The 14,059-nt window shown below is 38.4% G+C and overlaps 1 protein-coding gene across 1 annotated transcript; it reads right to left on the bottom strand.

Moving 5' to 3' along the window:
* Positions 1–4,129: 4,129 nt before the first annotated feature.
* On the bottom strand, positions 4,130–13,706 carry dctn2 (dynactin 2 (p50)). Its single transcript, XM_087801862.1, has 14 exons — positions 13,531–13,706; positions 13,198–13,266; positions 10,563–10,659; positions 10,081–10,142; positions 9,905–10,003; positions 9,242–9,402; positions 8,770–8,923; positions 8,423–8,488; positions 8,264–8,302; positions 7,998–8,075; positions 7,847–7,918; positions 6,342–6,444; positions 5,514–5,605; positions 4,130–4,659 (listed from the first exon to the last, which is right to left on the bottom strand). The coding sequence occupies exons 1-14, from the start codon at positions 13,564–13,566 to the stop codon at positions 4,573–4,575; spliced, it is 1,215 nt and encodes a 404-aa protein (XP_087657988.1). The 5' UTR covers positions 13,567–13,706; the 3' UTR covers positions 4,130–4,572.
* Positions 13,707–14,059: the final 353 nt, after the last annotated feature.

Here is a 14,059-nt window from a genome sequence, read left to right on the forward strand (position 1 = left end):
TCAATATCATCCATAAATAAAATCATATTAAATTAGACGATAACATCAATAAATACTTTAGGCTTTAGTAAAACGGCACAAAAATGACGAGTCCTGAGTTTATGACAAATATCAACACATATGGGCCGTAATAGCTCAAACCAAGATACTTTATATGATTTTGCTAGAAGTTAAAAAGAAAAAGGAAGTGACATCACTGATGCACCTTATACTGGAGGAGTCATTAGATACGTTTTGAAGTTTTTCCAGGAATGATCATGGAATTAGAAGCTCTCACTCGGAGATGTCATAATATGTTTTTGATTTGATTTTGATTTTGAAAATAAATAAACACAAGTTACATTTTTCTTTGGCAATTTAACCTCTAGACCAGATGTGGGCAATTCAAATTCTTCAAGGGCCACATTCAATTCTGTGAATGTTGTTAGGGGCCGTCAAGCAAAAAGAAAGACGGAAAAATCCCTAAAAAAAACACATGCGTCATTAGGCCGTGACTTTTATTAAGCTAAATAAACTGCAATTTTATTCTTGTATTTTCAAAACATTTCTTCAATTAACTTAAAAAAAATGTTTTGAGGGATTAATATACACACAAAAAAAATACACACAAAAAAGAGGTGTGTTATGTGAAAATGTAATTGAATAATAAATACAAAATACATTTGTTAATGCATTAAAACCATTTATACATGATCATACTTTGACATTACTAGGGCCGCATAAATAAAGTCAAAGGGCCGCATGTGGCCCCCGGGCCGCATTTTGCCCAGGTCTGCTTTAATTGGCAGCAGTCATTACGTCGTTCGCAGCTGAAAGGACAATGATATCCTGCGAGATTCTGGTAGATGACTGAGGACGAGAGGATACAGGGACTCTAGCACCCTTTAAAGCTGATTTTGGACATACAGGTATTTTGGTTTAAAAAAAAATGAAAGCAGTTACGACTTCATCAAGAGTCATGTGGTCTGTTCATTCTCTAACACCAGCGTCAAGTACTCGACAATACTACAAATATATCCTTGTTACTCAAGTATCGCAATATATCTTTGTACACAATATTACCCCTGTAAGGTGACAAGTGTCATATCACCAGGTTCTAGTCACATGGGTATCAAAGTATTCAATCGCAAACCTGTCTGTCAAACGATTCTCTGGACCTCCCTCCACTCTGCTCTACCTCTTCTTGTGGATTCCCCCCAAAAAAACAGGACAGGTTGAGTCTTCGCCTCCTGAACGAACATGTTTTTTTGCTGCTGTCACAAACTGATGAACGTCAAGAGAAACATGAGCGACGTGCGGAGCATTAAAGTTTAAAACTTCTGTCTGAACAGGCCGAACACACTCCGGGCTCTGACTCCACCGCTCTCTCGTCTTCACTTTGGCCTTAAAGAAAAATAAAATGGCAACAGTTGTTTTCAAGAATACTAGATCCAGCTCTGAGTGCCGGCCGAGCACGTCAACGTTGTCAGAAGGTGAGTGACGACGACAGACATGTTCGCTGGTATTTTCTTAGATCCATGGTGACATAGATGTGAAAAAATATTTTAGAAGTTGTTTTATTTAGAAATAAAGTAGGACAAAATCCAATTTTTCCTTGATAAAGTTGAGATAGTAAAGGAAACGTATTCTTATATTATTATATTATATCTAAAATATTCTTATTAATGAATAAAATCTACATATTGACATACGTGATCATCTGGGTGGACTCAGGTCAAGGACTGCATTTGACCCCCGACACACATCACTTGTTCCACTGCGAGTCCAGCTTTTTGTTTTTCCTGCATCCACTGTAAGCTAAGAAGTAACTAGTAAAATGCATTTCCAGAAGAAAATGCAGTGTGAATGCTGACCCTGCTGTGCTGTGGAAGTAGTAGTGGAATTAGTAGTAGTATTAGTAGTAGAAGCAGTTGTGGAAGTAGTAGTTAAAGTAGAAGAAGTGGAATTAGTAGTAAAATTAAAAGTAGTAGAAAAGTAAATGTGGCAGTAGAATTAGTAGTAAAAGTAGAAGAAGTAGTAGTATTAGTAGTTAAAGTGGTTAAGGTAGAAGAAGTGGAATAAGTAGTAAAAGTAGAAATAGTAGAAAAATAAAAGTAGTAGTGGAATTTGTAGTAGTATTAGAAGTAGAAGTAGTTGTGGATTTAGTAGTTAAAGTAGAAGAAGTGGAATTAGTAGTAGAAAATTAAATGTGGTAGTATAATAATAATAATAATAATCTCTATTTATATAGCGCCTTTCTAGACCAGGGTCACAAAGCGCTTTGACAGCCATTCACACATACTGATGGGAGTAGGCTGCACCACATGGCGCTGAATCTGCCCTCAGGAGCAATCAGGGTGAAGTGTCTTGCTCAGGGACACAACGACACAAGCTTGTCTGGAGCTGGGATTGAACCTGCAAGCTTTTGGAATGCAGGCAACCACTCTACCATCTGAGCTATGACGCCCCCAAAGTAGAATCAGTAGTAAAAGTAGAAATAGTAGAAAAAGTAGAAGTAGTAGCAGTAGTAGAAGTAGTAGTGTAAGTACTAATGGAATTAGTAGTAGAAGTATAAGTAGTAGGTCAAAGTGGAAGGAGTTGAAACGTGATTTGAAGATGTTCCCCATTGAAATGAATGGGATAGAAAAGAGGAATAAAAGAAAGAGTGGACGAGATAAAATAAAATAAGAACAAAGCCCTTTCGTAAACCAGCTGAATTGATAAAAGTTTGAACATATCAAATCAGATCAAATTTGTGGGAGGAGAAGCGGCACAAAGTTTAGGTCAGAAGAAAACAGGATCTCAATTGCTTCCCAGCATTCACACAATGAACGCTTCCCAGCATTCACACAAAAAACAGGATCTCCTTTTGACCATTTTGATTTTCATTATGACCACCTGACATATTTGTATATCTCAGAGTGAAATCATTGAAAACCAAAAGTTGTGCTATTACTGTATGATTCACGTTTTATTTCCCACCATCTAAACACTAGTTTAACCAGTAATACATTAACAGTTGAACCACATTAGTCAAGTGTTGACCGGGTTATACATTGTTCAGATCAAAGATCTGACTCTAGTCAAAGGGCTGGGGCAGCGTTGACCGAGTTACTGTACATGTACACAAATAGATCCACACACGCAGTAAAACACGATATACAGTTGGCAACACGTGTACTGGAGCTTCTATATTAGCCCCGGAGGGGAATTCTCTGAAGGTCAGAGGTCAAAGTCGAGGCAATATTTCAAACCTCGAGTATAGCTGGTAAAATCCATCTCAAAAGTTAAAGATTCTAATCTTGTTGACTTGTAGGTTTTTATCAGCTGTCACTGGCTGAGTCACCGTGAGTCATCGCTCACGCGCTTCTCTTCCTCGCTCACCTGAGACAGTCCGGGCTGAGGAGAACTCTAGCGAGATACACTGCTGCCATCTAGTGGTGAGAGAGCAGCACAACAGCTTCTAGTGTTCAGCATGAAAGTCATGTAGAAATGTTCGTCTGCTCACCGGAAGCCACTGTTAACATTTTGTTAAATTTTTGTTAATATATAAATGTGATGTAATTATTCGTTATTTCTGTTTGAATCATTATTTTTAAATAAAGTGCACACAATCATTTGAATTATGAATCTTCAAATAAATTAAATATATACAATTATTTTTTTATAAAATGGGATAAGGACCCTGTTTTTATATTCTTATTTATTCCATGTTTGTTTGTTTTTCTCCCCCCCTCACATAAGGATTCTTGTTGTTCAAATCGGACCCCCTTAAAACAATGTGTCCCCCTGAAGGCATTCAATTAAACAACCCTTTCTCTACATGGATTTCAGTGGGAACTGGACAAGCCAGCTGTATCGAGTCAAGAGCTTCTGTATATATGTGAAGGGGAGGGAGACGATGGCATCCACTTGAAGGAAATGACAATACAAGTGAGGCGATGACGAAGCTTCATGAAGCAACATCTTGTTTTCAAAGCCCCCCCCTATATGGCACTTTTTCTATATTTAGTTTTAAATAGCTTCTCTATTGCATCATTTTAAAACTTACAGCACCACCTGCTGAGCTTAAAAAATAAGACCATTCTTTATGTAGCTTCACCATTAAACATAATAAAATAATATTATTAGTAACATACACCAGACATCATTTGAGTATTTGTGTTTTATTGATCCACAGTTGAACACGTCGATGAAGCAGATTTGTGTCTCAGTCTTAATAATAATAATAGTGACGACTGAGGCGTGTAGAAACCAAACAGTAGGCGAGCGTATTTACAAGCTTCCTCCCGTGACTCTTTCTTGCTACTTTAATCATTCCTTCAAACACGAGTGATGACATTTACAGTGGGTAGGGAGAGGAGGAGCGTTGGTGGGGAAACTCAACAAGCATAAAGGGGACTAGTGGCGTCGTAGAGTTGATCGAAGAGGAGAAGTGGAGGAAAAGATTTGCTCTTCTTTGTTAAGTCATTCTGAAAATTAACATTCCACTTTGAAGAGAAGGCAGAGGTGGAGGATGAAAGCAGGACGGTCGGAGAAGTCGCGACCTCCGACTGTGTTGGTTTTTTTGTCCATTATCTACGAGCGAGCGGATTATTTCGACAGTTTCTTCATCCTCTCATCTAGTGAAGCAAAGTTATCCTCGATGGCCACCAAGTTCTCCTTCATTGTCTGCTGGACCTGACAGAGAAATGAGAAAAGTTAATAATAAAACTAATATATTAAATTAATAATAATACAACAGCTCTTAAAACAGCTCTATGCGATTGTAAGAGCAACGACGTCAGTGGACTAAAGTGGTAGTGTTTAGCCCGACGTGAGACCACATTTCCCATGAGCACTTGCTGATGCAGTAGAACTACCTTGTGTCTTGTTGCTGTGCTCAGTCATGGTGTGTGACCTGTGACATGAAACTGTCTTCCACAACCTCAGCTTATAGCAGAGTTGGTTCCTCACCCAGTTTTAAGCTCCTACACAACTGTATCTTTTTCACTTCATGACTGTGTTTCGACCTACTTGTGAAATTGATGATCATTAGCCTCTCTTTGGTATCATTGGTTGATCATACACTAGAATCTTACAAAACCCCTGACTTTGTGTAAATGTACCTTTAAGAATTTATGCTGGTTTGAAGGCAAAGTGTAGTAACAACAAATATTGATTTGATTTAGATTTATCTTTTGTTCACTCACTTTGCATTTTGTTATTTGATAAAAATAAACAATTATTTATATTTCTGAAAGCATTCTTAGTTTACAGTATTTTTCAGACCTGCCTAAAACTTTTGCACACTACTGTATATGTTTTATTTTTTTTAATTTATTGATGTTTTTGCATTTGCTTCTGCAAAGAAAGCAAGTCTTATTCAATATGCATTAATAACAAGATCAGGGTAAAAACCTATTATTTTTCTTGAAACGATGGCATCGATCGTACCGTCGTGGTTCAAGTCCAGACCACAGGAAAATCATTTTTAATGCAGGGGTGAAACAAAGTGCATTAACTGGCATAAGAAGGGATCTATGAGCAGATACCTGTGTGAGCAGAGTGTTGTTGTCCTTCATAGAGTTGTTGATCATCTGCTGAGTCGTGTCCAGGTGAGTCAACAACTGTCCAAACTGCATGGCTGTGAGACACATGACACGATCGATGATGAGTACTTGGTAAATGTTAGGAGTGATTAAATATTTCATTGTTTGTGCCCCTCGGAGCACGAGATCAGATTTCATCTCTGCTGATGAACGAGAGGTTTAAGCTGGTTGTTGTGGAAGCGACTGTGACCAATCAATACGATGATAAATGACCTCATCATGTCTCTGCAGTGAATAAGCTGCACAATCCATTAGATTATTTTTTTTTTGGTTCCTTTCACACAAATCTTTGAGTCGATGATGAAGCCCTTCCTCCTCGGGGCATTTTTAGCAGCGTTGCACCATTTAGATTCAATCTATCACAGTTTAAACATCCCATTCTGCTCCCTGGAAGAAGAATAATCTCATCTGATCATCCATGTGATCCCATTTTCTCTTTGTACTTGCGCCGTTATTTCAACATCCACTCGTACTTGCCTAAACGCTGCTATAAAAAACAACCGTTATTGCTTTATGCGCTTCAGCTCCATGCAATACATTATTTGGGCTTCAACCTACCCCCCCCACTCTAGATTCTATAATCTCCTTGAACTCCCACGGGTGTGGATTCAAGGTTCCGTCATGAATGAAAGCATGTGAGAACAATAGGAACATTGTTCTCCGACACCTTTTCTTGGTGAAAACAAGTACTACCACACACTCATTTAGAAGAGAAGAGTACAACAACAACAACAACGTTGTCAGACATGTTTTTCTAAAGGAGTGTGTTACCTTGTTCGTGCAGCTCCTTGACAGCGACCAGCCTCTGCACCACCTGAGGGACGGAAGTGGACATGGCTTCCCACTTCTCCACCACGTCGTAGAGCTGCGACACCTGGCAGGGGAAGATATGACGTAAGGAAATAAGACGAAGCGAAATAAGGGATTTAGTGTCAGTTGCATGTTGGGAGGAAATGTCTTTATGACAGTAAATCTGATTATTGAAAGTGATAAAATTCGCGATTATTTTTTCCTCAATATTGCGATTGTGATTAAATATACAATTATTTATGTCCTCTTTTCATCCTTTTTTCCCTTTAATACAATAAATAATTAACTTCCTAGTAAAATGTATTCATTTGTGATTGTTAAGATAAAATTATAAAGGCATTTAGGTTAAAGGAAAATTAAGCATAAATTAAAATAAAAAATATTTAGTTACTTTAATTACAGTTGTAAACAAACATAATATATTCATTGAAGCCTTGTAAATATCCAATGCAAATATTTGAAAAAAACCCTACTGAAAACATTTATATTCATTAGTCAATAATAAATCACACAAACTTGAACAAAAAAAGTGCAGATTAAAAAAAAGCACAAACACTGGTCAGTCATTCTGCCTTTTTCTTCTGTCTCATTCTTATTAGTTTTGTTTCTCAGTCGTCTTTAACTACCTCTACTTTCATACAAAATGATATATTGTAATTTATCAGTTTGGATTTTGTGATCCATTTATAAAGTTAATGCACTTATTAACAAAGTCGCTTGATTGAATCCTGATGCGACTACTGGTTATTTATAACAATGAAAACCCGATGCCTAGAGTCAGGTGCCCTTAATAATCCGGAACATTTTTTTTTTTTTCGCTAATGAGATTGTTTAAATCTTCTGTCATATCAGAGTCAAGGTGACCCACGGCCCGAAAACAAATGTGTTTGTGGTATCCCTTCTGTTGTCTTTGGGTAAACGACCTCCACCACTTCATATGTATTTATGGAAGCCAGGGATGTCGTTCACCTTGACCCGGAGACAACACAATGGATACCAGAAAACACATTTGTCACCCTTAACCTTAAATAACAAATGGTTAAAGATTTTGGGCCCGTTTGTTATTGATCAAGAACCTTCTATATCAGGCGTGTCAAACTCAAACCGTTTTAATTTGCACTTTAGTATACATTATAATTCTAATTAGTTACTTAGGACTCAGTTTTTTCCTTTTCATTTGTGCTTTGTGTGAGTATTCCCTACTCTAATTAAAAATATTGAGTGCTTTTATATTGTCTGAGTTTATAATATGATTTCAATTAAACATCTTAAAAGCAAATACAATACACAAAGAAATAATAGCCAATTAATTATACCCAGTTACATCTGTATAAGTTCGTGTTCCTGTATTTCTCTTTTTGTTTTCTCAGCGGCCCCTCACAACAGTGAAAACATTTAATGTGACCCATGAGAAAGGTATAGTAATTCCTTGCCCTGGTCTATTGTGTGCTGCAGCGCTTCAATACCTTGTTTTGTGTCTCGGCATCCTCGATCGCCGATTTGTGTTTGGCGATTTCGTTGATCTTGCCCAACACACTCTGAATGAGAAGCACAGAGTTGATGAGTGGACTGCAGATCAACAGCCAACACTGACATGAGAGTCTGCGTTCGACGTACCTGCAGCCGTGCCTCCACCTGGTCCAGAGTGGCAGAGTCCAGGGCGCTGACTCTCGCCTGCAGGAGTTCTAGAGTGTCCTGAAACAAAGGAGAGCAGACATGAGTAATGGATCGGTTGGAACGACGACAAGTTGTGTTCTTGCTAGCAGCCAGCAGACTGGCAGGAGCTGATGTCATGTTTGAAGTGTGACCCACTTCTCTGGCGGATCATCACTCAAACTGAATGTCTAAAAAATGCTTCTGAAGAAAAGTTGTTGACTCCTCACCATCAAGCTGGATCCCTGAACGCCGGCACTCAGAGGTCCCTACAATGTCAACAAAAGAAGCACAAGAGGCAGACAGGATGTGACATCAATCAGGACTTATTTTTACACGAGAAAATAAAATCTGTAAAACAAAGCAGGAAGACGGAAACAAGAGTCGACCTGCTTGTCTGATCCTGGGCCAACAGCCGTCTCCAGCTCAGCGAGACGTTTCTCCAAATCTGCCATCTGGAGGAGCAGAAACTGAGAATCAACACTTTGTAGCCAACACTTCTGCCAACTTTAAATGATTAAATGCCAGTTCAAGAAATCTTTCACAGAGGAATTGAGCATGTTTTCTTTTACCTTAAAAACTATTCTGGACTAGAGCTTTGGCTATTAAAGTCATCTCTTCATTTTTTAAAAACACTTCTTTAGTTCTCAACATTTCCATATAAAAGAAAATGACCATGATCTTTAGAGCACACAGTCAGTTGACTGATAAACTCCGTCCTCACTCTCTACTTTACCTTGGCAGCCTCGCTGAATTTCTCCTGCTCTGGTCTGCTGTGCAGCTCATAAAGCACAACTCCATCTGGGCCCTTGGTTGTTGTTGCCTGCTTGCCGTCGCCTGCTGCGCCGCCACGGCTGCTTTTGGCCGCTTCCAGCTGCGTGAGCAGACGCCTGTGGAAAGGACAGGAAGGGTCACCGAATATTTCTGTGAACAAACCCGATCTCAGATCTGGAAGAACCTCTCTTTGGTCTCACTGTTCAAGACTTCTGTGCTTCATCTAACTGAAGGTCATAGAGAGCGTATGCTTTCTCTACAGGAGGTCTGGGTTGGGGAATACATTTCCCTACACACTCCTCGCTCACGTTGACTTTATGACATGTCCTCATCTTTACATTAAAATCCCAGCTCTGTGACAGGTTACATCGTTTCAGCTGCCAGTACTACTGCTACTAATACACTCGTTTCATCTTCGTCCAGTCCCGACTCACCTGGCCAGAGCTCCATCTGGGTCAGCAAGATTGATGTGAGCCTGAGGTCCCAGAAGTGAATCAAGATGTGCAGAAACCAGCTGCTGTTTGAGTTGACCCGCCTGCTGTGCCAGTACAACAGGGGTCAGACGCTCTTCAGCATTACTCTCCTTTGTAGCAGTCTGGAAAAAATGAGACAATTAACTCTACGAAGTGAGTTGATAAAAGAGTGACTTTGGTTTATGACTATATTTAAAACCGACGGGAAACTACCCCTAGAACTGTGTCATCTCAATCTAAAGTAGTGTGATGTTAATTTCTGCAGTAAATGATCGAAGGAAATGATTGTTTGCTGAACTTAAGGCCGAGCTTGACTGCAAACTGTGGATGTCGTTTTATCAGGACCTGCTGTGTCTTTGATAAGATCCTAGTGTTTGACTTTGATCCGCTTCCTGACGACTCTTACATTGATAATGATCTTGATAACTGTTGACTTCCAATTTAAACATGACTTAAAATATACTGACACAAATATACTTTTGTCAAAAAGATTTAAATCTCCATCATATCTTAAATAGCTGCACCTGAAGTGTTATTGCAACAACTGCACAAGCCTCTTCTGTCTGGGATTTTTCGGATGGGAGCCAGGTGACCGTGTATTAGCAGGTTTGGGTCACTGCTTACCTGGATGGTTTCCACCTCCTGGCACAGTTCCTGGATTTCATTGACCAAGCGCTGATACTTCTGCTGCGGGGTTTCTTTCACTCCACAGCCCTCGCCCAGCTTCACATTAACGACAGCATTTAGGACAACATTCAGACAGCAATGTAATAAAAAATCAAAGATGGAAACAAACGTACTATTTCAAACTCGCCAGACTCGTAGCCAACACGTCTGCTTTTACTGATTCTGTCTGAGAAGTCTTTGGCAACAAAAGGAGACAAATGATTATTAATGTGACAATTACAAAAAAACAATATCCATTTCATATTAAAAGATGAGACCGTCTTCAGTGAAAATATCTCAAACCTTAGTGACTAACAGTGATGGGTTGATGAGGCTTAAAACAGCTGATTAGGTAACATGATTTAGTGTCTTCATTTTGAAAAATGCTCCAAGTTCGAAAATGATGCCAGTTTCCGTTGAATTAGTAGAGCAGAGACAAAGATTATAAAACAGAGCGACATCTAGTGGTCTTTCAAAATGAAGATACTGTTTCATGAGGCCTCATCAACCCATCTCTAGTTTCTAGTATTAAAGAAAGGAAATGAAACACCAACCTTGTATACAAATCAAAACTCAATTTAGAAAGAAATATCATTTTAAATAGTAGGATGCTAACCCAGTCCCTTGGTGTTGATATGCTTGTCTTTGAACTTGTCGTAGGCAGCGTTGGGGTTGACCACAATCCTCTCCACACTGTCGCTGCACAACTCCTCCTGTCAATCAAGAAATAAGAGTCAGAATAAGGCTTTCAATATGAAAAATAGTCAGAAAATGTGTAGCCAAAAACATATTTTTGGATAAACACCGATCAGTTATAACATTAGGACCACAGAGTTAAAGTGAAACTATCTGGTGAAGGTTGCACCTGTTAAAGGAGGGACACATGTGGTAGAGTCTGTTTTCAAAGCTTGGGTGTTAGAAGCAGCAAATAAAGCATTTTAGGAAGATCAGCTGCATCTCCCATGTACAAATACTATAGCTGTCAAAAAGAAGATTGCATCTAGTTTAGTTTGCTGGACATAATGTTGCAACTGTATGGCACAATATTAGTCAGGTGGTCATAATATTATGGGAGCCTGATTAGTGTATGTGGCACATTTGACACCCTCTGATAATAAACCCATCATTATAATTAAAATTTGATCATAGCAAATTACAGAATATGAATCCTGATAATCAATATCAGCAAGCGAGATACAACGAGAAATTGAGACAGCAAACAAGCTCACATGACTGAGCTGCATCTTCAAAACTGTGAAAGGTGTTTATGATCACTCAATACAATTTATGTAAATGAGAAACCCATTATTTTACCAAATTCATCTTTGATCAGTACACAATTTTGCCATTCAATCACAATATTAATAAAATGTGACTCGTCTATGGGATTGAAACACAATGATTATCACAGACACACACAATGACACAAGGGTCAGGGCGAGGGGTTAGTCGGGCTCTTACCAGCTCCTTGGGTTTCCAAAGAGTTAGAGAAAGTAACGAAAGAGCACAGGGAGATAAAAAGGGGAGAGAGAGACAACACAGATTAATGTGGTTATCACATGCCATGCACACAGCAGGGACACTCGGCCAGGATGGGGAAGAGATAAGAAAGAGCACAGTGTTCAGAGAGAAGCTTCTGAACCCCCCCTGAGGCAACTGTGTTCAGACATCATTAGATGTCTGCTTCTTTCCTAACCTCCAGAATAAAGGAAGGTCAGATGTTCCAGAGACACCAACAACTTACTTGGTTGTAGCGAAAAATGCGAGAGGAACACATGCTCTGATGGAGAGCATGACTGGCCCAACAGCATTTTGTGTACATTTCACGAAAGTTTTTATTATCACAAATAATCACAAATAATCCCAAAACCAGCTGATTCAAAGTACTAGAAGTGAAGCGATGCATTTTGCAGTGCCAGTTCAATTCTTAGCATGGTAACAAAATGTTGTCATGTTTGAATATATTGTATATGAAGGGGACTTTTAGCAAAAGTGATCAACATGTGATCATTCAAAAATAAATCTTATTGTTACACGACACCTTTTTTTTTATAAACTGTACCTTCAACACATGTAGAAATAAGAAGCATTATTATAATAAATACAGATACAAAAATCAAAAAATTGATTAGTCCGAAGAATTTGAGTATTAGTATTTATTCAGGCAGAATGTCTCATTCACTCAGATAAGCAGGTGAGGCCACCCTCAAGGAAAGCACTCCAAAGGTTCAAATGAACACAAGCAAGAGTAAAATAAATCAATAATTTTCACTTCAAAACAAATCAAAAATGAATGTACTCTCATTTTTATGTTATTAGACCCAATCAATAGAGAGAGGAAACTTGATGTCATTATAGAAAAAACATGCATATAAAAAGCATGATATTTAGTTAACGCAGAGGGATATTAAACCAATCTTACTTGTACAAACTAGGGTCCGAGTCGAGTCAAAGCATAGGGTACAAATGTGGAAACATGGAAGGAAAAATGCCAATTAGCTTTTCATGCTGCTGTTAAGTTAGCAGCGCCGATGTGTTTTCCATTTTTAAAAACAGTCATCCAACTGTGGAGACATAGACGCTTGTTCACATGAGAGCCACATGATTTTTATTTCTTAGTCCCATCACTGAGGACTGCTGTGAAGCTATAGTGTTGGTGTAATTTCAAATGTTAGAAGACCGTTAAACATATTCAATAAACATAAGAGAATTTAGGGAAACAATGTGATATTACAGATTACATACTCAATACCTTATATATAATTTAAGCATTAAATAATGATCTTATTATAAAGAAACAAAACTGAAATGGCATCCAGTCTCTTCTCTGATACAAAACACTTAATTCATCTTCGTAGTTAACTATGCCAGTACGCAAAATATACCAAGTACATTGTTATGAATAAAATAATACTTGGTCATTTCCAACATACCAGTGCCTGAGGTTTTAAGATGTTTGGCCCGACAATCTTGTCTTCTAATTTCTTCTTTTCAGTCCCGCTAATTCAAAATCTTATATGTTGTAATACTTTTGATTCTCAGTTTGACACAATTTTCTCACCATTTTATACCATTTATTTATTAGACTAGAATTATTATTTTGATTACAAATTGTCTGGTTTACTTCAACTACTACAAGGATACAACGTCTGTTTAAATTCACTTAAGCAGAGCAACTTTTACAATAGTTTGCTTTGTCAATACGATATACATCCTAATTTTAAAAAAAATGGCATGGATTCCAAACTCACCGACTCAAACTGAGCCTGGTCATCTTCCGGCAGGTCTCCTGTCTCATAGACGTCTGGCTCGTTAAAAGCCTTTGGAAACAGGAAAATAAACATCTGTAGTTATTATTTATAGCACGTTAGCATGGCCAACGCCCTGGCAAACTTAAAATGCTTACACATTACTGCGTGCACACTTGTATCTGTATGTTTAAAAAAAGAAGTGAGGACTAACAACGGAGACATATTTTATTGATGTGATCGATTCCAACATTTCGAGACGAGGTTAGTTAGCTGTTAACATTAGCACACTAGCATCCTAGCTAACATGTCTCCTAGCTAAAGCTAGCTACTTACAATTCCTGGTAGATTTGCGTATTTGGGGTCCGCCATTTCTTAAGGTAAGTGATGGGGGAAACAACAATTAAATAAACAAGTATCCCTGCGACAGGTAGAAGTTGACAATAATCCGCTTTCTTTACGGGAACAACAAATCTATGTGGATGGGTAGAGCCGAGGTCTCAGCCGGCAGAGGCTAGCTGTCGCTGATGACAGGGTACGCGTTTGTTTTACTCGACGTGGGTAGGCGGGTGGGCGGAGAGGTTGGGAAAACCTATTGGACACGTTGAAACGGCACATAGCGGTGATCAAAACGAACAACAAGAGCGTGGCGCGTCCTTACGTCAGTGATGGGTTTAAGAAATATTTTATTTACTCTTTTTTTTCTGTGTAAATAATACAACAGTTCAATGAAAAAACATAGACTACAAAATTAAACCCATTTGATTTTATTATTTGCAAGATATTATATTAAAATGTTTCATGCTTCGCTAATAAATATTGGCCACACGGTGACGCTAAAAGTCAAATTATAGGAACTGTGAGT

The sequence above is a fragment of the Callionymus lyra genome, chromosome 10 (assembly GCF_982586985.1).
Source record: "Callionymus lyra chromosome 10, fCalLyr1.hap1.1, whole genome shotgun sequence".
NCBI classification, from domain to species: domain Eukaryota; kingdom Metazoa; phylum Chordata; class Actinopteri; order Syngnathiformes; family Callionymidae; genus Callionymus; species Callionymus lyra.